At 39.7% G+C, this 25,715-nt stretch overlaps 1 protein-coding gene across 5 annotated transcripts in view; it reads right to left on the bottom strand.

Moving 5' to 3' along the window:
• ERC1 (ELKS/RAB6-interacting/CAST family member 1) overlaps positions 1-25,715 on the bottom strand; it is a 267,709-nt gene that overhangs the window by 44,613 nt on the left and 197,381 nt on the right. For all 5 annotated transcript variants that reach the window (XM_066549637.1, XM_066549639.1, XM_066549641.1 and 2 more), the window contains one exon: positions 12,361-12,505. In XM_066549637.1, coding sequence (XP_066405734.1) covers positions 12,361-12,505 — 145 coding nt within the window. The remainder of the gene's footprint in view (positions 1-12,360; positions 12,506-25,715) is intronic.

The following is a 25,715-nucleotide window of genomic DNA, read 5'->3' on the forward strand; positions in this document are numbered from 1 at the left end:
CCTGTCCATCCTCACTGTCCCTCTGTCTGGAGCACAGAGAAAGGATTCCTGCCCCAGCACACAGCAGCACATGTGCACTGCAGAGCTGGGCAGATGACTCCTGTCCCTTCCTCTGCTCTTGCACACAGCACACTGCCAAGGAGAACCACAATAAACCAACACTTTTCTTTTTTTTTTTGCTTACTGTTCCAGTAGAGGTTGATTTTTCCTATTAAATCTGCATCAAAGCTTAGGTACTAAGCTGGAGAGACTGAAAAAACATTCAGTTTCTCTGCTGTATTTGTGCCAAAATTATTCTCACCAAGGAAAGAAATTCTCTTAATTCTCTACAAAACTCATGGCACACTATGTGTAGAGATGTGCCAGTTTGGCCAGATGAATTTCTCTAAGGTGTTTTCATTCCAGTATTCCTGTCTTTGCCTGCTCTATTCCTAATCTGTTGCCTTTCTGTGATTTACATTATATGATGCCATTACATATGAGTAAAGGCCCACCCAATGGGCACCATAAAGCACTCTGTAAAGCTTAGAAAAAAAATCTCAGAGAATTCTCTCTGCTGCAGGACCACTAAAAGAAAAAGATCTGTGGGGACAAGATGAGAAAAAAGCCAGTCCTACCTCTGGTGAGTTTTTCTTAACAATCCTTTTACTGCTAAGTCATTAAACTTTAGATAGGTGATTCCACTTGTTAAAGAGCCCTGACAAAGCAGAGGAAGAAATAGAAAAGGATGAATAGAAGGACAAGAGCAACCTTGACTGATTGATTTGCAATTAGAAGACCTAGGAGGAAACAAGGAAGCCTTCATATTTTTAAAGCCTTTTTATATCACAAACCAGCTTTCTGGCAGACAGTGGCAAAGGATTAGGTGGTTTTGGTAATCAGGAAAGGGGAGGAAGAGAAAAATCTTTTTGCGATCTGATAGTGATGAAAATAAGGAATTAGTCTTAGTCTGCACTTCCTAGTCTAGGAAGGTGGATCCTTCCCACCAAATCTGTGAATTTCTCATTTTTTAGTGCAGAAGAACACACATCTTGCATGCCTCTATATGAGATAGAAAAGACACTTGAAAGATGATTGAAGATCTGTGTATATAAGTAAATATGTTTCCCTTTAGGAAAAAAAAATCAGGGAAAAACTAAAATGAGAAGGTACAGTCCTTAATACTTACAGAGAACAAATAAACTCCTGCAGGCTTCCAAGTTTTAAACAACCTGTGAGTGTGTGTGTTCTTAAGCATCACTATATTGCTTTTATTCTTTTTTCAGCACCATTACTGTCAGCAGTTGGCAAAGGTTTGGGTTGCTAGCTGAAATAAAGGAGGCAAAGCCAAGGCTGCATCTACTGGTGTTTAGGAGATGGAGATCACACTGCCTTGGTGTCATAAATTATGGCCATCTTTCATGTTAAGATGACAACAGTGAGAAGAACAACTTCTGGACTATTAAAAGGATTAAGAGTGGTACAGTGGTGAAACAGAATGTTTAAAAATGTTAAGTTTCCCACTCCAAACAAAACTCCACTGTAAAAACAAGAGATACCTAGGTTGTTCAAATCCTGCCTGGAGTTAGCTGTGAGACCTCCATTTATTTTTTGTTTACTCAACTACAGGAAATATTTGTATTCACACTAAGACAGAGAGGCAGTGGTGGTAAACAAACAGAAAGAGAACAAAGGAATGGGTTCTGTGACTGTAAGATTGTACTCAAATAAAGAGAACAAAAGCTCTAATAAAATGATTACCCCTTAACCAGGGCTGTATTCAACATAAAAGACCACTGCTTCCTCCAGGCAACAGTTCTGGGATGAGAGTTTATATACATATATAGTCACATGTATTTGGGAAGTAAAGCTTTACAAAAGTTGAGAGAATAACATTCACCTATACTATTGATAATCCAAAATTCTACAACATGTAATTGCAAAGGTAAATGACTTGTATTTGAAATTGAGGGTACATAATCAGCAAATTTTTCTTATATCCACATGATAAATGTTTGGTTATGCCAAGTAAAATCAGACAGCAATCTTTTGATAGCTGAGTTTCAGACTTATTTTGTCTTCATGCAAAATCTTGGACTAATCCCTAAAAGCACTTCTTGCTACTGCAAAGACTCAAAAACCTTTGGCAACATATTCAAGGCAAAATAAGGCACACAGAAACTGTGCCTTTATTTTGTGTTCCATACAGGTCTGTTCAGGGACAGCTGAACACAACAGCCCTAAAGAGGATCTGCCAAAATCACTAACTCATGTTTGACAGCATTGTCTCCAGACTGCCATTCAGGGAGGGGCTGGAAGCACAATCTCCATCAGTATCAACTTTCTCATCTTGTACCTCCTGGCAGCTGTTTCCAGACCCCTCAGAGTTAGGAGACAGCAGAAAAATCTCCATCCCCTCCCTGCATTCACAAATCCCAAGTGGCAAACACGTGACCTCTAGGTTAAATCTGTGCACCTTTTCTTTGGTTGTATTTCTTCATCTTAAAAAGGGGCTGTAGAAAACAGCATGTACTTATGAAGGAGTAAATGCATCACCTTGTTCTGCACCTAAACATGAAGAGTAATTTTTTAAGGCTTGGATTCTTCAGAATATAGCACCATGAATTTAACAGAACTGAGGGGAATCTGCAGCTACCAGCACCTGTCCATTTGCAGAAGCTATCACAAGTAACTGATGCCCAATTTCATAAATCTGTGTCTCATTTTGACAAACCTGCAATTTCCACAACATGGTATGTAAATTAATGAAGGTTTATTATCAAGAAACTACTCCTAACTGACAGCATCTAAGATTTCCAACTGCAAGATGAAACCTCTATTCTCCCCTGCCTTACCTATTAATTTGCCTGAGATATGGTGTACTGGACTAGGCGCAATCAGACAGTTTCAAAAAAGGAAATTATTTTCAAAATTTAATGAGCTTAATACAGTAGATGAGAAAAAAATCTGTAGACTGAGAGATATTTCAGTGCATAAGCTCAAAAATACCTGATATCACTGTTCATCAACAGTTCATTGTTTACTGAAGTTCGTTCCATGCAGTTAAGACTAAATTGTTTCCATTATCAATTTTTAAGGTGATGGTGATTAAAATTCTCTTTTGCAGACTATGCATTTCTCTCTTTTCAAGCAAAAAAAAAGCAGTGATTTATTATGTTACTCCCAAAATAACACAGCAAAATCACAAATATGCAATATATTCTATCTTATAGATCATTAATTTTCATTACATATTCTGGGTGTACAATTCTTCCCATCATTCATTCCTCCTTCAAGTAAAGAACACATCACTAACACATTAAGTCATACAACTGCTAATCTGTAATCTACTTGAAACCTTCTACATATTTAGTGTATGAACCCAATCAGTCACCTCATATCTCTGACTTCACCTTCTCCTTACATGTTTTTGGAAAACACCTTGAATCATCTATCACCTCACCAGTTACAGGTCTTACACAAATTAAAACCAATACTAAAGCTGGAAAAATGCCTTTCAGCTTTCTGCCACTACTTTTTAACTGACTATCAATGTGTGAATTGGTTTTTATATATGATAGTTGGTAATGTCACAGCTTTGTTAGGCTTTTCATCCAAAGATAAGTAGCCACAGATTAAGTTTTACTACACAGGTTTAATATGAAACTGTTCCATGTGTTGTGTGTTCCCTGAGGAATAATATCTTTATATACAGCAAGAGATAAGCATAATGTACCAAGTTAGCACATTTTGAATGGATATTTGGTAAAGGGACACATGTGTCTCCTAGACAATTGTCACTGTCAGGTAAAACAGCCCAGATGAACAGGAATAATTTAGTACAGAAAAATCTGCATCCAATCAATGAAATAACTGTAAGGATGCATACACACCCATCTTCACCAAGATTCAAAATCTTCAAGCAAGTAATTCAAAATCTTCCTGAATCTGAAATTTCAGTGTGAAACTTGTTTCTTCACAAAAGAAAATCTATTTGTGGATTTATCTCGTCAAGACTTTTTATATGTTTAAGTGGAATTCTCCTGTCACCAACACTTCAGAGTTCCCTAAACAATGGGTCAAAAAGATACAATTTAAATGTAATCATAAACTCACTCTATTTTCTGGTCATCCTTCAGACATGATCAATTCAAATACCAAGACTGATGCCAAACCAGCCCCGCCACAAGGACCAATGGTTGGAAAGTCTCAAATATTTTACCCCTGAGGCACATCCTGCCACTGCAAGACAATCAGGAGCAGTCATGCATGGGTCCTTCCCAGCTACCCCACAAACCATGGGAGTTAAGCAAAAGAAGATGTACCCATAATTGTATTCCTTGAATGAACAACCATGGGCAACCCTGAGCTGCTCTAAATGACTGTCTGAGATTTTGCACCTATCTCATGACTCTTCAGCTAAGACAAATATTGTCAGGAACTAACTATGTCCAACACAATATTTGTAGCAAAGAGACCAGAATGAATTCCAAAAATACTCTGTTGAATGTATGTATCATAGAGAGCTGTTCTAATATATTCTCTTTATTTAACTGAAAACCATTGTGTATCAGACCAGTGGTTTGGGCCACAATAACCACAGGAAACCACTGTGTGGTACAACTGTGATGTCAAATGACAGAGACTGTTTTTACACTGCACCAAGGTCCAGCAGTACTATTCACAGACCAGGGAATGATTATTTTTCAAGGCCAAATTAGATCTTCCAGTGCAGTCTTCTGAGCAAGCCCAAGCTCAGTGAGCATTCTCACCTCTTTAATAGCGCTAACAAGCCTGGTTCTCCCAGGGGAGCCCTAACAATCTTTCTTCATATCCAACACCATCAAGTTGGTCACAGGAATGGGATACAGAGTCTCTCAACTGCTAACCTAGACTTGTCCAGCAATCCTGATTTTCTAGAGAGAGGCCACATTGCTTAAATAACTTCCTACAGGAGTTCATAAGCCCTGAATGAGAACTGGTGTATATGTGGCACTAAATGCTGTTGGCAATTATCCAATTAATTTAAATTTATTTGCGTGAATGTTTAGTCAGTTAAAAAGTTCTAAAACTAGACTATGAAAATCTTCATATATTCAATAATTGGAGGAATATTTCTAACGGATTGAAACAAGTTGTTGAAATCTGAGTTCAAACTTCGGAAATATTAGTCCTTACAGTATTTAAAAAATATTACAAATGTCTAGAAAGAAAAGGAACCAAGTACTGTACTGTCATCTGGGTTCCTCAATACCTCTATAAATCTTAAAGCCCTCTCAGTGAGGCAAAGCACGTTCCTCTTCCAGCAACCCTACACAGCTACACCCTAAAACCTCCAGGCTGTGGCAAGGCTGAAGGCACAAGCAAAAAGCAGCCAGGGCTGCTTGCAGCAGTTCCAACAGGCACAAGAAGAGGCACTCCCATGGATCCAGCAGGCAGCTCCCTTCCCTGGCACTACAGAGCCAGCCCCAGCCAGGGCTCCCCTGAACATACATTTTTATTTAGTCATGCAGGAGGCAAAGGGTGAAGGTAAAGGAGGGAGAGGAGAAAGAAGTTAAGAAATAGCAGGGAGAGATGAAATGCTGCCCCAGAAAAGACTGCTGATGCTGCACTGAGTGCTGTTACTGTGCTAATAGATGATTAAAAATGATGGGAAAAAAGTCTGGAACACATGGCAGGGAGAAGGTGCTTTCTTTTAATCTGTGAGGGCCCCAAGTGCTGTGCTCAAGGGCATGACAAAGCCTCTGTCAGGGTGCTGGGGTCTGCTCCTGGCAGAGACTCCCCCCTCGACAGAAACAATTACTGAGGAGCAAAGCCTGGCAGAACAAGCAGAGCTGTGATTGATAATCTGGGTGCATTACAGGCCTTCAACAAAAGCCACGATGCTTAAATTTGACAGCTGGCAATGCCTGATGAGAGCCAATTAGTGGATATATATTCACTTAGCCAGAAGTTTCTTCTGTTTCTAGTCCGACAGCTTCCTGAATAGGAAGTGTACAGAGTGATTTTGCTCACTTCTGCCTGCTCACATGCCAGCTACACTGGCAGCACAGCTAAGAATATACTATAAAAACTACATATTTTGGCACCTTTGTATATTAAAACCAGTAACTGAAAAGCTTCAAGTGACCATCCAGACACTGGTGGTACAAGAACCTGAAGAAAGGTGACTTTACTTTGACTCTACAGACCATGAGGCGGAGAGTGCACTGCATATGTAACAAGTCCACTGCAGGTGACCATAGTTATTGAAATGCTTCACTAGTCCTTGAAAAATTTCTGTCAAAGTACATTGATCTGTTTGTTCCTGCTTCAAATTGGTTAACCTGGCATTCAGAGAGAGCCAGAACTCAGAGTACCTTCTGTTCTGCCCAGTTCATAAAGAAATCTCTGGCACAGCACATTCAAACTCCTCTGCCTGTTCTTAACTCTCTTATCACAAAAATTTTCTGTCCCCACTTTTAGATCTATTTGCACTCTTGCCAGTGCAAGTACATGGGTACTGGTAAGGAGATCAATAAACACAGATGGATCCAAGTGCCCTGAATCTCATCACTCATTTAAAATATTAATTTTTCTTCCTCAGCTATAAAGAAGCCACCACCACCACACTCAGACAACTTACATACATATTCTTAGACTTCCTAAGCTCCCTTCCAACAGTTTAGAAGGAAGTTTGGTTTGAGAGATGCCTCCCCTCAGGGAACTCCAGATTGCTGGAACCTTTCAGAGAACAACAGGAGTTCTGTCACAACACAGCACCACATTTAGCAATTATCTGCAGTGATTGTATCCATGTCACCTGAAGGAGAAATTCCCTTGCTAACAGGGTAATCACTCTCATCAGACACGGTTTCAAACCAGGGCAGCTAAGGTAAAGCAAAGACTGACTGCAAACCCTCACAATCTGTATTATTTCATTGGGCAGGGTGGTAACTAAAGCTGCCAGAAGTGTGGTCATGCTGATACAGCTCCACAGCAGCAAGAGGAAAACATCTGCCTGTCAGTCTCCTTTGACCTGTTTTACATTCTCTTGTTATAAACAGAAATGACTCCAGCCAGTGGAACTTGAGTTTGGAAAAGTTCACAGCAGAGGAGTGTCAGGTGTCAGTGTGCAGGGTTTCCAGGGAAACAAGTAACAGTGGAAAAATATATGATTTTTGGTGTGAGAAGCTACTCTGGAATCTTCATGATCCCATGAACCACATTTACTTGGGAAACCAGTCTTTGCAGTAACTTGGCCTCATAAAGAAAACCAGTCAAAATCTTACAGGGAAGAGGCACAAAGCAGCACAGAAAAAACAGCTCTGGCACTTGCTTGTGTAGATTAAATGTACATTTAATATTGCATAAATACCATTATTACTAGTCAATTATTAGCTATTTGACCATTGCCAAGTAATTCCTCTCCATTAGTGGGAATGTCAAATAACAGCCCCTCAAATTCATGCTGGCCCACAGAGGAAGGCACAACATTGATGAGGATATGGAAGCAGAAGGAAACAACAAAGATTCCTCTGAATGGCAAGGCTGACTACAAAACCCACACTTACAATAGCATGGGGCTTCTCATCTCCCTTTATTAAAATAGAAAGGAGCTCCTTTTGTGTGTCTATGGCAAGAACATTACAGGGAGTAAATATTTTTTTTCTATCTCCCTAACAGAAAAAAATAGTCATCAGCTTAAATTGCAGTAAGGGACATTACATATAATAACAAAACCAGATAAAGTATAAAAAAGACTTCCCAGGATTGAAGGTTTCCTTCACTTAAAGTCTTTAGGAACAGATTTCAGGTGTAACTGGATGAATCAACTCAGTTGCAGAGAGCTCACTCCTGATCCCATATTATTCACTATTTTTCATTAACAGTTTGCATGACAGAAGAAAATGTGTATTTATGAAACACATGGAGAAAGCTTAAGCTGGGTGGTTCTCTGAGCATGCTGAAGTATAGAAGGAAAACTCAACATATTCTTAAAAGACTGAGGAGCTGATCTGAAAATAACTTTGATTTAGGCATGGGCAGCATAATAAAACATTAGTAATATTAATCTAACCTGAAGTCATATGATTTCAAATGAAAATGTTGAGTTCCTGTCATCTAACTTCTGCTATAATAATAATAATTATGAAACATTATATAATAATACAAGTGAATATGGCTATTTACAAACAATTAATCTGAATAATACTCCAAGCTGTCAGAAAATACTAACACTGTTCAGAGCATCCTAAAAATTTTAACACTCATTACTTCACATTTATGGCATGGCAGTGACAGAGATGCTGTTCAAGTCAAGCACCCACTCTGCTACACACTGTACAAATACAAAACATGGCAGTCTTTGCTACAAACAGCTCCTAGCAGAAAATCCCAGCTGTTTAAGACTCAAAGCCCACAGACAGGAAAACCTCAGCCCCTTCAGATATCCCTTCCCTTTACCACTGAAACTGTGGGGTGGTGCTTTGCTCTGTTCCGATCAATAGAAGCTGATATTAAAACTCAGCTTGACGAGGAAAGGGATAACTGGCAAGCAGGCTGTATCTTAGCAGCTGAGCAGTGTCTGTGCTCCACCAAGCAGGCCACAGCTCCCTGGGTCCCTGTCAGCCCCGTGTGACACCCAGCAGGGCCCTCTCCACACCACATCTGGATCTGGTTACACAACTCCAGCTCTTGCATCAGCCCAGCCCCTCCAGAGCAGCCTCCCAGGCACTGCCTCTGCCTCAGCTACCCACAGAGACACAGTGCCCTAGGAGGAATAAATTGGGACCACATTAGCTGGTGACCCTCGCCCTGCAATGGCCCTGCCTGTCTGATGACAGAGGAAATCCCTCATCCAAACTGACAAGCAATATGAAACAGGCAGCTGCATTTACTGGAGAGCCTGGGCAATGCTGAGCGCCTCATTAGGAAATGGGCTCTGTACTGAGGCACATTCCTGCAATTCAGAGCCTAGAAACTCTAAATTAAAACAACATTGATGCCATATCCTCTTTCCAAAATGCTTCTCTTCATCCTAACTTTAATGCACATACTTAGAAAAATTAAAGAAGCAAAATGTCTTTGGCAGGACTCCTCGCCTCTCTTGTGCAGCAGCACCATTCTTGTGTGAGTGACCAGTGCTGGGAAAGGACAGAGCACAAGGAATGACAGCAGAGCCCTCCAGATTCTGGATACCATTCCCTTGATCAACCTATGTGTCTTCACTGATACTTTTAAATAAATAAAAATCACAGGCAATTGTTGGAACAAGTTTTTGTTTTGTGAGTGTTGCACCTTTCTACACTCTAAGAAAGGTCAATTAACAGCAAGTCAGGCAATGGTAACCAGCAGAAGCAATGAAAATCCTGATCCAAATCCCATCCTACACACTTGGATCCGTTGACACTCACTATTGCAGCATGGCCAGGGCACTGCTTTCCTAAAGCACCCTGTCAGAAGCTCTTCCCAGCCATGCTGGTAGCACAGCTTGCACAGCTCTTCCCACAAACCAGCCCTTCCCTCATTGCTCAGCATTTCTGTGAGCATCCCACGCACGTGGAAATGGGAATCTTTTACTCAGCTCTGTCTGACCACCAACTGAAAGAGCTGCTTTCCCACCACAAAGCCTAAGCGTTTCCTAGGACTGAAATACCAAATACTTATCAGGGACCTCAACAGCTCTGAAACACGAATGACTGGGGTCAGGATCCCAGCTCTGAATCTGAAGGGTTGAATAAACTTTCTGGGTTTTTTGCTGTTCAAAATCTCCCAGAATATCTTGATTTGTGGCATCATTTGCCTTCCTTGAACAGCTGTGTTCAACACATCTGCAAGTCTGAAAGACTTTTCATTTACAATTTCTACTGTGAATTTAAGAATTACAGCTGAACTTCTAGGAAGTTCCTGAAAGGTGACATGGTTCTGTGGAGCTGGCAAACACAGATGGACCCTTGTTCTGCAGAAAAGGGTCCATGTGGAGAAGGTTTAAACTGAGGAAGCAGCATAGTTGTTTTGTTGGAAAATATGAGGCTGGTGACCTGGAACAACTGAAGAGGAGTGCAAGGGCCAAGTATACAGAATATTTGCAAAGCATGTGGAAAAATGAGATTTCCCTTGACTACATCAGTAATGAAGATCTTGTAAAATCTCACAGCCATCTCTTCTGACCCATCTCCTATTTCTGGAGCTGTCAAAGTTGGTGTGATTTGAATTTATTCAGAAAAAGTACACACCAAAACTACTGGCACTGAAAAAAAAAATGGAATTTTAGATTCTCTGCAGCTCATAGAGGTGGTGAGTAATACTCTCCTATAATAAGCAATGAGGAGTTTTTCTATCAATGTGTTGAAAGCTGCACATAAAAAAAAATGGATATAAGATGACACATCCTTAAAACATGGGATAGAATTTAGGGAGGATGTGTCAAATCTCTGTGTGGTCACATAAATATTTCTCAGGTATATTTTAAATGTAGTTTAGATTGTTTATATGTAAACATTCATTCTGCCTTGGGGATTGTGGATGTACTGGAGAATACCTGTGATTTTATACTACACATAAACCTTTTATTTATACTATCCATAGCACAGATGTGTTGAGGAGATTACTTTCTGCTTTCTTCATTATTTTTAAGATTAAAATCTTAAACAACCTTAAACAGTGACAAGTCTTTATAGCTGACTGCAGTTTTGGAACCAGAATCTTCCTGGCATTTCAACAGTCCAATGAATTGTTTGAAAAAGGACTATTGCTCCAACCTCAAATCATAATGCGTCTCACTACATACCAAGAACAATTTCAAATTAATCTCCTTTTAATTTTCATTTATTTGGGAAATTAAGTATCCCACAAATACACAGAAAAGCACTGTAGAACCGGTATCTTTAAGGGAAATGTCTTTTTAGGAAGAGTTTATGATACTGTAAGACTTACCAGCACTGAAAGATAACAATAGGAACTACAATGTTTTAATAATTATTTACCTGAAACCTAAGTCATTACAGATAGGCCCAATGTTAATATGTTAATTAAGTATTCACAGATTTTCAGCAGAAAAAAAACTCACCACAAAATATTACAGGTTGTTCCAGCTACTCGCAAAAGATAACCAGGAGGAAACTGGGAAGGGCAAGGGGCATGAAAGCACCTAATTTAAGCTTAGGACAACAAGAACCAAGAAGTGGTGTTAATTTCTCTTGGAATGAGTAGTACCATAAATTACAGCTGCTGCATCAACAATTACATGAACAAAACAAGTACTTATCATTGCTGTGACCAGTTCTGGTTCCTGTTTTAGCAGATGATCTAGCTGACCAGTGACAGTAATTACAGCTGTTGCTCAAAAGTAAATAATACAAGACTGAAATATATACTTCTTGCTCATTTCTGAAGCTGGTACATAAAACCCCCCAAAAGTACTGTTCTTAAATGAAACCATAAATAACTATCTTAAAAAACCATGGCCAATAACATAGTTGTGTTTGCTAAGGAAGAAGCACAGAAATCCCTTATCACAATGCTGACCTGGTTTTGTCTTACATTCTCTGACAAGAACAGAAATCATCTGGTTGACAGATGAAATGTTGCACATAAAACTTTATGAAGATGGAAATGGTGGCACTGAAGAAGTTGATACTGGATTGGCAGCAGCATATGTGCTATTAAGAGGAATGTGGCAAGGGAATAACTCAGGAAAACCTACCAGAAGTGCTGAAGTGAAAAATCTACACAGATTTTTTTCAGATCCTAAATCTCTTATTGCCAGGGATGCCTTTTGCTTCCTCTGTGTTTTACTGGCAATGTACTTTTCACATTACATTCAGTACTGGAACATAATGTTAAATGCTTTAACAGAAACACACTTTTTCTAATTGTTATGCCAACACAGAAAGATCTTAGAAATGGGAGAGGCCAGAAATAGGAAGGGACCAATCTCCTCATGAGCACAAGACCTCCCAGAGTCCATTCTAGAAGCTGACACATGCTGCTCCAGTTGCAATCAGAAATCACAGGAGAGACTGCGTGGTGTAACGTCCATATTTGAGCTCTACAGCCTATTCTTCCAAACAGGCTTCTTCCCCAAAAAGGCAAATACAAACCCCCAGGAGAGATATCACTACTATTCCCTGAATCTGTGACTATTTGTGCCTGTATAGGATAATAACCAATGTCTTCTTCATTCACAACTTCCTTTACATCCTATCACACATTTACTACTCAGGCACTGACACAAAGAAACTTCCCTAAATGCTGAGTCCAGTAGCTAGTTTGAAATTGTTATTTATGCAATTTCCATCCTAACATATGACAGGAGTATACATTATTAGTTCCATAAATCAAGATAATAGTCCCACACCAGATTATTAAGTGGATTTTTCCCAGCCCTCCTGTACCCACCTGCTGCTTGAGCTGTTGCACAAGACGGTCCTTCTCCCGTTTCAGTGCAGCCACTTCATCCTGAGTCTTCTTCTTAGAGGATGAAAGCTCTAGCAGAGCAATATTGGCATCTTTTTCACTAATGGCAGCAAGAAGGGCTTCTTGTCTGAAAAAACCCAAATGAATCACATTATTATCCTGCAAAACTTAGAAGATTCCTTCCTCTACAAAGATTTGAGCATACCATAAATGCTGTACCAGTGTGCAGCTCTGAAAAGCAGTAATAAATATTTCTGTCTGGGCTACATGTCTGTTGGTGGAACAGCAAGTCAAGACACACACACCGCCCTGTAAACAACTGTGCTGGTACCAAACTGCAGCTTACAGGGTAAGAACAACACATTCTGTTCTTCCTCTGCACTCACCTTCTCAGTTTTTAATAACTACCATCTATTATTACTTTGGCTGAACATTTTCCCATACTCCTTCCCTGTAGCAGAAAACTCTTACAAATAGAATTCAGAAACATTTTATACACACTGGGAAAGGAGACAAAGATAACCACCTTAACAGTTAAACAGCAGTTCTCAAAGGAAGCCAAAGGATTATGTTAGGGAAAGCAACCTTTTCTGTCCTTCCACCTTAATTCTCATCTTTAGCTGATGATGTGCAACAGGATTTCAAAGAAAACCTAGGCCTTCTTGCCCAGAAGTGTTGGCTTGTCTCACCTCTCATCACCTTGCAAAGAAGGCATAAAATGAGGTCCTGAATGTGTGGTGGTGTGAAAGACGGCATCATGCAGGAGTGATGATGAAAGACAAATCAAATACAACACATTTCTTATCTACATTTCATCTAACAATACAGTTGCAAATGCACTTCAAGTTTTGGTGCAGCACTCAATATCAAGAAGTTTATTATCAGAATCCCAATTTAAGCCCCTGTCTCAAAAATGTGGAAAAAAATCACGTATTTCAAGAGGAAAAGGCGCGTTTCAACAGACAAAATTGTTCACCATCTGACAGGACAGTGGACTACACAATGGACTTTCTGTGGGTGAAATTTCTCTCTGGGTTTACACAGGTGTTTCTTGTACAGTCCAAGAGAGTTAGCTTGCTTTAAATGAAATACCAGCATATCAAAAATCTCACAGATCCAGTGTAGAGAGTACTTGGGTCCTGCCTAGATCATATCTAGAAAAACATTATTGCTTCCCTTTCAAAATGTAATACCATAAAGTAAAGCAAATTTTTTAAGATACATTAAGATAATCATAAAGTATTCTAAATACATTTGTGCTATGAAGAAATACAAATATTCTGGTGATTTAATGGAGGCAAAGAGTAAAAGAAAGGAAAAGGTGCACATCAGATTCCCAGATGTAGTGTCAATACTGTAGGTGTGGGAACAATGGATAATGGGCATGTTATTATTGCCATTTTGTTTCTGCTGCTTTTGCTCTATGGAAAAGTATCCAGTTTTGGATGTCTGCCTGAAACATGAAAAATACCAATAGGGTGAAGTGACAGAACATGATCCATGACCTCTGCTTTTCTCCAGCTATCGGTATCCTGGGAAAGACAGGCTGGCTTGGAGCTCTGGTCATTTTCACTTTCTTTAGAGTAATCTGTTTTGATTATAAAGAAACACTTATTCTTTTAATAGTAAGCCCACAATCCTCGCTGATGATTCAGGACCAGGGCCAAGAATATCTCCGTAACTGTATCTGTGGAGCCATTACTCTGGTATGGAAATTGGAGGTGCCTCAAATAGCATGTAAGCCATACACCTTCTGCAATCAAATCCTTTGCTGCCCATCTCTGCTTCTTAAGTGAAAACCCCAAGGCCATGAAAATGAGATATGGATAGCAGTCAATTTTTTCTTGTTTTTTTCCTGAAAAATCTTTGCCACCATGTGTCACCGTCATATTTTCTGAAAAATCCCTTCGCCAGGGTTTCTTCTCCTGGGTAGCTGAGAAGCCTCAGAGAAAAACTAAAGCAATAATTATCTCATTTTGCTTCTCCTGTGTTTTGCTGCTTTGGAATGTAGTTTGGAGATTGTTTATCCAACAGGTGGTTGTTTCATTGGTTTCATGTGAATTGTTTTAACTTAATAACCAATCACTGTCCAGCTGTGTCAGGACTGTAGAAGCAGTCATGAGTTTTTTATTAATATCTTCTTAAGCCTTCTGTAAATATCCTTTCTCTATTCTTAAGTCTAGTTTTGGTATAGCATTCTTTAATATAATATAATAAAATAATAAATTAGCCTTCTAAGAACATAGAGTCAGATCCATCATTTCCTTCCTGCCATGGAGGACCCTGAAAAATATCACAACCAGTGGTAGAAAAGAACTTCCTACTGGCCAAAACTTCAGTGCTGTGCTGTGAGATGAGGGCGTCAAGAAGGGGGGTAAAAGCCACCGTGGCTTTCTGACTGTTTTCTTGAGCTGAAACAAAGTGAAGTTTGAACAAAAGTAAGAAAAATACCCTGTGAGAAGTGCATTGTAGCTGCATTTTTTACTTTAGCAAGGCAAACAAAAACTGCTCCATGTGGGAGAAGTGCAGGTGCCACTGTCAGCTCTGCTGGAAGGGACAAGTCTGTAGTAGCAAGTTATTGCTCTCAGCAGAGCTTGCAACTGCCAAGTAATTCCAAGACAATAAAAAGGGCATACTACCAAGCAAAAGACAAGGTTTCTGATTGAAGAGCATTACAAAAGTGATTTATTGCCCTTCCTGAGAGCTTTAGGAGGCCAGAGGAACTTGCTGTGAGACAGGGGAAGTGGCAAGAAGGAGAATATGGGCTGCTGTGTGCATGGTGGTTGCAGCACATGAACAAACCTATCCATCAGGAGTGCTGCAGTCAGTCCTGGAGGCTCAGGCACTGACACAGGCTTGGCTTCTTCAGCAAAATGCTCCTCCTTAGTTCACAACTTTGGAGGGCCTGCAAAGCTCTCATAAGGAGGCAAAACATGCTGCACAACCCAAGGATGCTGAAAGCTGGCTAGGGCCAGAGTGACTGAGCAGACACAGTTCACTTAAGTTAATGCAGGTATTTCAGATGCTGGTACTGGTGTAGCTGTGCCAACATCAACTCAGCAGGGGCAAACTGCCCATTTATCTCTGCACTGCAGCAGGGTCTGCAGCCTGAACTGAGCTGTACACGGCTCACAAGAGGTGAGCAGAGCCTGTGACAGACTGAATGCTACCAAAGGAAACCTGAAATGGCAACAGTGTAGAAAAATCTACTGAAAACAGGTTCAAGTTTTACTCCAAATTGGACAAAAAAAGGAGATTAATTTTTCCTTCTATTTACACTGAAGTTTTTCACCGCATGTAGATCATGATCAGTATAGACTGGAGTGGTATCAAGACCAGTAGGTTTAATTCTTAATAGTAGATATAATCTCAAGATCAATATCAACATTATTTGGTCTGTTTGCAGTCTTCAAAAATAATGCAAAGAAAGATGGGCTTGCCTTTTTAAAATAGATGACTACAGCATAGTTACAGGCCAGTAGAGCAGAGAGATTTGACAACAAACACAAAGAATAGTGTGCAAATGCATGTCTCCTTCATCTCTTGAATAGAAATGTCTGATTTGGGGAAGATAACTCGGCAACAGTGTACTATTACACTGCTACTAATTACTAATATTAATAGAATTAAGCTGTCTTCAAATGGGTTTCTATGGCACTTGGTTTCAGAAGACTACATAATTCCTTCACAGCCCTTTCCCAATAAAGGAGAAGAATCCTTTTGGTAAAACACAAGAGGAGGTGAACTTTAAAAAGCAGTTTTGTACTTTGCAGTACTGTTCCCAGGGTCATAGCACTGGAATATTTATCAGTTGTATAATTAGAAAGTATAACAGGCTGCAAACAGTGCTGAATTAATGATGCTTCAAAACATGAAAACTATACATACTCATTAAAAGAATATGCTTACATATGTCAGGGAGAACACTTATTCCATATAGAGATGTTATAAATATATTGTTCTATAAAGTTTATTTCAAATTATGAAATTTCCTCCTATCTGGAGTATTTCTGAACGTGTGTATGAGATAATATGAAAGCAATATTGATATCAGCAGCAGCTTTGATTTAAATGTCATGGAAGAACTGGGATTATTCCATCAGCTCTAGTTGCATTATAGGATCAAATCTGTTCTCCTTCTGACTGGCATTAAACTAAAGCATTTAAAAGAGTGACACAAATTTGAAGACTCAGGTAGCTACAAGCTCATAGCAATCTAATCAGTTCCTTCAACAGAGAGTGTTGCACTTCCATGAACAATGATTAAGCTGCCAGCGTTTTCATCCTTGCATATTAAGATGAACTGTAATTATGGCTGTTGTGCTTTTAGTACACAAGGAAAGATCCTCCTGTTCCATGAGCTGTTTGCCCATGGTAAGGGCATCACTCACCAAAGAATGACAGAGGTGTCTCTCGTACAGGACTTGTTTCGGTTGTCTGATTTTGTCCACTGCATTTACTCCAAGCCTACAAAAAATTCTGCTAAAAGCTTTTAATGCTTTCCTGTCAGAGACATTTGTAAGACTTACCCTGGTGAATTCACCATCACAATAAGAACTGTATTATTTGTATTTGAATTAAAAACCCTTCCATGATGTGACAACAACAGAAAGAACTTGCAGGCAGAGAGATTCAGATAAAGCACTGCAGTGTTATGAGAGCTAGACAGACAGGCAGCAGCTAAGAACATAAAAGCATTGGGACATGGCCTTCAGTAATTTCTGAGTTTAGCAGAATGGCAGGGTTTGGGTGGGTGACACTCAATAAACTCTTAAAAAGTAATTAGGAGCACAACACACCAAACTGCAGATTCAATGGGCCAGAAGCCCTGGCTCCATCGTCCTCTCCATCATAAACTGTGTCTACCACTGCAGCAGTACTTCTGAACTCCACATTCTTTCCCACTTTTTTTTTGTTTTTCTGGTTATAGAACATCTTCAGAAAATTAAGAAACTCTGACTTCCAGTACCTTACAGGGAGGAGAGAGTCCTTGCAAAGCTCTGGGTATCAATATTTAGTTCTTAAAAGAAACCTTGAAAAAGGCAATTATACCAGTGAATGACATTTCATGATGCTAACAGATGAATAACTCACTTAATATGCAAGCTGCCAAATTCTGCACTGGCTGTGATTTCTGCAGCATTTAAGATGCAGCTCGAAGTATCCCAAAGTGAGCAAACTTTTGTCCAAAAGAAACAGTAGCTACCTCTTACTGCAAGAGAGTGGGAAAAAAATTTAACTTGGCAAAAGGTACTACCTGCTTTTTTTAATTACAGCTGGGAATAATCAAACCTCAGACTGCAAATTAATTTCCAGAGCACAGCCTTTAAATCTTCAGTTAAAAGGGATAATACTACACTCCTTCCATTCCAGTCCTTGTTTCCTGAATCAGCACATCACCTTTGCCTGGCCTGGCTGGCACATCAGCAACCTTTCTAATCTCTGGTCTATGCTCTTACAGCTACCATAATAGAAATTGAGAATTCAAGCAAACTGAATTAGATGAAAACAAGAGGTTTTTGTTATCACCAAATTGAAGCTTTCTGAATGAACACCTTTCCACCGGCCTCTTCAATGTCATTGCATGCATGTGACCACAACTGGTAAACAAGAGAAAAATACAAACTCTTGGTGAATACAGTTGTGTGGTCACAGAAGTGATGTCCCTTTAATTTTCCATTATAAGAATGGCATGATAATAATCAATGTGAATTCCATGACACAGGAAGCATTACCACTTGCACTGTCCTTGTTTAAAAAAAAGATACTGATAATATATTTAGACTTTCCTACACATCTTTTCTCTAACATCCCAATTGTCTAGAATCACAGAACTCCTTAGTAGGATTGATAAGCAGTGCTTTTAAAAGTCCTTTCCCTCAGCATGTTTGATAAAGTAGTCCTATAAATATTTTGTATTACCTTTTCCATCAATGTTTTAGCCCTTCTTGCACTTAAGCTTTCCATCTTAATTTTATCACTCTGGCACCAGAGGTAAAAGTTTGCAATTCATAGTCCTGCTCATGTCTCAGCTCTGAGCACTCAGAACTGCAGCTCAGCCTTAGACTGTCTGCCAGCATTACCTAGAAAAAAAACTAACACTTTCACAGAGAAGTTTCAAACCCACTACTAATTTCCTGAACTATTTTTATTTATGAATACCTCAGTGAAAAGCTGGCTGCTGCATGTCACAGTTGCTAAACTGAGAGCCCATCAGCCTTCCCTGGGTGCCTGTGAAGAGTGGAAGTTCCCCAAGATGGCACATTGCAGAAGGAACTTCCAACCCTGGCACCTGATGTTATGGGAGATTTGTCCCCTACAAAGGGTAGAAGTTTTCTGAAGACAACCTTCCTTGCTTTAGCAGCTTTCAGTGCAGATGTGGATGAGAGACAGCAGTACTTACAAGGCTCTTGAGCTCCCCAGATTTGGCTTTTCTGAGAAGGAACTCCTGAAATTGGTGTTCTTTCTTCATCCGCCGTTTAACAGCAGTGCAGACAGAGCACAAACTCAAGGCATATTTTTCATCCAGGCAACAGAGGCCACCAGAATACATCCACCAGCTTTTGACAAGTGACCTTATAAGAAAGGCAGCTCCCATTTCTTTTCCTGGGACATGGTCAAGTTCAGGTTGAGCTCTAGCTTAGCATGTGGTTTCACAATCGGCTTAGGCTGACACAAGACAGGCTCTTGTGGCAAGAGATGGTTCTGCCCTCCCATTTCCAGGCTCCTGCCCCTCCACTGGCTGTGTATCCCTGCAGCCTGAGGAGCCAGTTAAAACCCTGAATAAACATGAGGAACCCAGATCCGACCACAGGTTCCTCATCCCTGCAGGAACTGCCCAGCTGCAGCTCCTCCTGACACTGTGACAGTGACAAACCCTTCACTGCCACAGCCAGCACTGCCAAAACGTAAGAATGAAAAATGAATCATGGAATTCACACTGATTATAACATATCAAATAACCACAATTACTACAGTGAAAACAATTGTCTTGATGTCTTTGTGACTGGCCCAAGTTGAAAGACGGTAGAAAGAAATTTCAGCTGTATCAAGTCAAACTTTGACAGCAATACTGCAATCTTACTGTGGCTTCTGATCACAGAAGTAAGAAACTCTAGTCATGATTTATTTATTTCATTTAGTGAAATATTCACTATTTATTTCACTTAACTTCATTCACTATTTAGTTCATTTTAGTGAAAAACTCTAGTCATGATTTATAACACAGTTGTTTTAAGAAAATTATCCAGTCTTTATACTCAAATCAAACAGACAGAGCATCTACCTCCTTGCTAAATGACTACTGTGTCATTTCTGGTGAGTATAATTTATCTCACTTCTGCATCTGTCTCATTTCCATGGCTGACATCCTGACAGGTGATCATACCTGCCTTCCTCTATATTTTATCAGCTCACTGGAAATCAAGGCAAAGGCATTAACTTAGTTTTGGAACCATATTCATACTACACTTATTCTCAGTGCATTGTGGTTCCACTTTTTTTCCTGATCCTTTTGTAGCAGTGGCTAAAGAATATTTATTATTTATTTTTATTTCTTTTGGGAAGTCTCATTCAGCATGAGTTTCCACAATTCTCACTTCATTCCTACAATTTCTGCTTTCCCTAAATGTCTCTTTCTCTTGACCAATTTAAGGCTGCTGCCAATTCCTTTTTTGGATACAGATACAAAGCTTTGTAACTTTCTTAAACTTTTCTCCTTCTGTTTGTGATGCAAAGACCTTATAGTTTTGGACTTTTGATTTAAATAAATGCTCTGCTTCCTCTGCATGAACCTCCTGTGTTCTTCTGACCAATTTACTTGCTATGTAGTAGTCTCCATTTTTCAGTCTATTAATTTGAAATTGAATACTTCATTTTTCTAGCAAAGTTTTATTCTTTGAATACAGGTTTTATCAATTTGTGATCACTACAGCTGAAGTCAGTTTTGGTGATGATGTCTTTGCTAGTGCCATCACTACTTATTACAATCCTAAAGTCCCACACCATTACATCTTGGTGATCTAGTCATTATTAAGTTAACAAGCCTGGCAATTTCTCTGATTTGTATCCAATAAATGGATACATCTGACAAAAACACATTTCTCCATTATTAGTTACATTTAACACAACATTATACCTAAAATCCATAGCAGGATACCATCTAATCGATTTATGTAACTTTTATGATCCTTACATTATTTTGACTCTAAGTAATGCAATAATTTATACTCTTTTTTATTTCCTCAAAACCTCCATTATAATTAATATACAACAACATTACTTTCATTTTTAGCTTTCCTGAACAACCTGTACCCACATTTCAGCTCTGAATGTTAGTCTATTTCTCACTAATTCCTGTTATCCCTGTGACATCCAGTTTCATGCTACATACCAGATGTGTACAGCTACATCATTTTGTTGTTCTTTTACAAACATCTAAATATTATTCCACATGTAGCATTTCAACAAATTTTCTTGTCAGAGCTATGGATTGTTTTCATTATTTATTGTCTATCTGAACACCAACCAGGATGTGCCTTGCCTAACTTCCTACTCCTTCTTCTCTGAGGGTTCTTTTGAACATTTGTTCAAGCTTCTCTTCCAGAACCACTCTGTCTGATTTGTAAAAGGAAATATTTTCTTCAAGGTCAGACCTTTTTGTATCAATTCTGCAAATGATGAATTTGGGCTTTGGTGGTAGTAACAACAGCAGCACTAATGCTGATCTCTTTTCCCTCCTAACCCTAACTATACCTGTATTTCAGTTTTTTCTGGTTGCTGCTGCTGCCCAGGAGAGGGATCAAAAAAGGAGCACAAGAAATGCCAAGTGTCTGGGTAAGGACAGGAATAGCAGCATCAGGGGAAAAAGAGGCTGGAAGCAGTTTCATTAAACACTGAGGCATCACTTTGCCTCCTGCTCCTGGTAGCTCCAATGGCTGCTCCTTAAGTAGTGCCAAAAAAAAGTGTTTCTAAGCAAGCAGGAGTTGTTGAAAGGGTTGAGGACAGAAATGGAGCAGGTGTCAGGGGCTATGGATAAAATTTGGATATATTTAGTTCTGTAATTGCAGCAGAAGGGGCCTGAGAGGTTTCATTTAATTTCCTTTTTCAGATCCGGGTCTGAAAGCAGGTGTAGCTACTTGCAGTCCGAGTGCAGATTTCTTTGAATGGGCACTACAGCATTTTCTGATGAGTTTTGAAGATAAATTCCCAGATGCTTGAAGCAACTGGCATTCTACAGTAACTAGGGAGCATCCCACCACCTTCCCTTCTGTTTTTACCTCTATCCAGTGCCTGTTCTTCACGAGATGAAACCAGAGCTGCATGCAGTAAAAAGTTTAGGAGACTGAGCATGTGTACTCTGCTCCAGAAAAAGCACTGTTAAGCCTGACCTAAACTATGCAAACAGGCCTTTGACAATTCTTTATCAGATCCCTGCTAAGCACAGTAATGATACACTCCAATTCAAAGCCTTTTTTCATGTACAGATCTGAAGAGTTTTATTGAAATAAAGAGAAGCTCAAGCATCTCAAAGTAAGCTGTTGCTGCCTGTTTTGTAATGAGACACAAAGCATGTGAACCTTAAGCAACACACACAAAGTGAGAGAGCAAGTAATTAATATGTGAGGACATTGGAAAAACCTCAATTTAGCACATTCTAGCAACCAACACCTTTCCAAGTGAACAAATCTGAAGCTGTGTTTATGCTGTAGTATGAACAAAAATCCCTCCCAAACTGCCTTATTGAAGAAACACGACCACAGATAAATTTACACATGTAGCTCTTATGTCTTAAAAAAGTAGTAAACCTCCAAATTTCAAGACTATGAAATAGAGAAAAACAGAATTAAACCAGCCTCTATCACACAAGAAACTGGCTCTCATGAAAACCTGCCTATGCTACAGATACATGAAAGTTCCCCTATCTTCTTCTAAGTATCATCTAGCTTATTTTGGTAAAATTGACATTTAATTGGTTCTACAATTGTTAGGAATTATCAGTTGGTATCTACTTAGTTAAGATATGTGGCAAGGTTAATTTCTTGCAAGAAAAATCTTGCTGAATTTGAAAATGTTTCTATTCTATCTACTTTATATAAAAAAAGAAAGTAAACAAAAAAAATAAAGGGACAGAAAATAACTGCAAGGCAGGGTGAACATGTGTGACATGGACAACTTTTAATCCTTTAGCTATCCTTAAGAAATAGGTGTTTTGGACATCAATAAAAATTCTGAGCATTTTCTGAAGAGTACAGACTAATGAATTTACAAGAAAATATCAGGATGCTTCATGCAGAAGAAATCTTTCAAATACTGAGACCAGCACCAAAGTAAGGTGCTAGATTTTAAAACTAACAACTGCTAAATGCAAAACATGTAAACAAACAGTGTCAATTGGAGCAGAAACATGGCTTAGTGAAGCTGAGAGACAGGAGCTACTCTTCACTCCTGTCATTTGTGATTCAACCAAAAGCACATCATTTAACTCCCTCTGTAAATGCAAATGCTACTATTTACTAGAGGGCACATCTGGTAACATCTGTAAAACAGTGACATTCTGAGCTGAAAATAGTCTGGTCTCTTTCTTTTTGTTGCTTATTGCTAACTGAAAGGAAAAAGGGGATTACCAAAAACTTGCACACTTATTTCTGCTAGGAGCACCATGATTGCACTGAGATTTTTCATCTTTTCACACGAGAAACTACAAGGCCACAGAACTACGAAGGAAACACCTGAGCAGCAATAGGATTCCCCAGCAGACACATGGCAGAGTGGGCAGGACAAGTGGAACTGGCAGCCAGGAGCAAACCTGCCTTTATGGATTTATGGCAGGCTCCCAGTTCAAGGCCCATCTGGCTGGGAAGGGGGAGGCTGGGAGGACCATGCACCGCTCACATTTTTGCCATTCCTGCTGCGGTATGGCGTGAATAAATCACAGGGCTGAGGTCAGAACAGCCAGCCCATAAAGTGATTCATGGGCCCAGCAGCACATTCCCCCAGGACTATGTACTTTATTACAGTAAACCTCAGAACAAGATACAATTTCCTGTCTCAAGGAGCAGCCTTTAAATCAGGACACCTGGGCAGCCCCGCAGCCGCTTGCAGAACAATGGGGCTAAGCCCCACCGCCGCCTCTCCTGCTGGCCCTGCTGCCTTCACCCAACACCACCTCCAGAGCCTCCTCCTGCTTCTGCCTTCACCAACACCACCTTCAGAGAGCCTCCTCCTCCTCCTCCTGCCTCTCCTGCTGGCCCTGCTGCCTTCACCCAACACCACCTTCAGAGAGCCTCCTCATCCTCCTCCTGCTGCTGCATGTTACTGTGGTGACAACACCATGCAGGCAACACTCTGATATAATCCTATTCTTCAGACACAGCTCCCCACCCAAGAAATAAATACTCTCCATATGCTGTTTTTTCACTCCATTTTAGCTTTTAGGTCTCTTCTGCACTGTAAAAATTGGATTCAAAACGTTAAGGCAACAGAGGAACTGAAAGGGAAATCATTGGTTTCTCTGTTTGCAGGCAGACCCTGCTCTGGAAATGTTTTTTTCTTCTTTGCAAGCTGAAGAATCTGACATGCAATTTAGGCTGTAATATGGATGTTCTCACTGTGATCAAGGGCTGTGATCTGAGTTTTGGGTTTGGCATCTGGAAAGAAACTGAGGTGGTGACAGAGATGATGGTATTGTTGGACTCCTGAGAAATCTCCCTCCCAGCTAAGAGGAACGTTGCTCTTACACCACAGGTTACATTTCCAGGAGAAAGGAAAGAGAACTCATTTTAAGCCACGAAACAAAGCAGTGGATATTTTCCACTCTCAATATGCTGTGGAGCCTTATTTCTCTAAATATTTCAGCCATACAGAGGAGCAACCTGCCATGGCTGGCTTGTACTCCAGCTGTCCCTCAGGTAAGGGTGAGCCATGTGCTGCTGCACTTCTGCTGCTCTCCTTGGAAGCAACAGGACACTTCAAATGGGAGCTTCCCATGTTCACACAAAATAGGACAGAGGAAAAACTTGCTTTGCCTCCTTCAGATCATAACAGATCACCAAAACCAGAGCTAAACTAGGGTCTATATTTTTTCAGTATGCATAATTCACAATTAAGAAATGGGAAGGGAAGCTTCCCTTTGAGCATTTAAAGGCAAGATTTCCTGCAGCTTTGATGGTAGTAAATCATTCCGTGCAATCACTACAAACAGTGGAAAAAATCCTGATAATTTTTACTCTTCAAAGTTCTTTTGGATCTTAAAACTACAGCCATAACAAGGTAACTTGTCCCTGGGAAGCTGCTTCATGGAAAACAGACGCACCTGAAAGATGTTCAGAGGACAAAAACATAAGAGAAAGTGATAGAGCAAAGGAAGTTTTGGGAATATGTAGATGAGAATTCATCAAATACTGTAAGTTAAGCTATTGAACTGGTCAAACAAAAAAAAAATCTAGGTAAGGAAAGAGGAGAAGGAAAGGATTGATAAAACAGATGTAAGCAGCAATAAACCCATCTGATTTATCCAAGACTGAACCTCCTGAAGCTATTTGTTTCACAATTACTTTTCCTACAAGTGAAAACAGTTGTGTGGAAAATAACTTCTTCCACCAGCTTATTTTATTTTGTTTTATGCTACTTAAAGGATCTCCTTGGCTTCAGTGGATTGTTTCAGAGCAGAATTAAGTTTCAGTAGGCACAATTAAGGCTTACTGATTTTATCCAGTCTGCTTTCCTGTAGAGAATAAATATTTACATCATACCCAGTTGCTCCCAATCATTTATTCTGGGGGGGCTTAAGAAAAGGACATGTACTTGGGACTGAAAGCCATGAGGAAGCCAAGGCTGCTGCCCTTGTGAGTTTGTCCCAGTGGTTAATAATTTTCACTGTCATAGTCTTATGTCATTCTATTTCCAACCCTTCTGTTCTCAGTTTCTGGATAATGATCCTTGTTTTGACGTCTCTGCTTGAATAAAGTGTTTTAATATTACTATTATTTGATTTTCTAGATATTAGGACTATACAGAGTCTTGTGACAACTGTATCAACTATCCTATAAAACAGAACTAAAATCTTCATTCTGTTCATACTCATTAATCCTATTTTTATGCAGCCAAAGTCCTTCCTGCTGCCAAGACCACACTTTTTTCTATAACATGGCCAAATCTTTTCCAAGTCACTCCTTTCCAAATAATGCACAGTAGACTTCATATTGTTCTGATTTAAATGCTTCATGTTCAGATGCACTTTGTGTAAATGAGCTTGCATTAAGAAGCAATTTAAATGGCCCCACATGTCTGCTGTCACCATTAGGGAACACTACAGTATTTCCTGTATCACCTGCACT

The sequence above is a fragment of the Molothrus aeneus genome, chromosome 5 (assembly GCF_037042795.1).
Source record: "Molothrus aeneus isolate 106 chromosome 5, BPBGC_Maene_1.0, whole genome shotgun sequence".
In the NCBI taxonomy this organism is placed as follows: Eukaryota; Metazoa; Chordata; class Aves; order Passeriformes; family Icteridae; genus Molothrus; species Molothrus aeneus.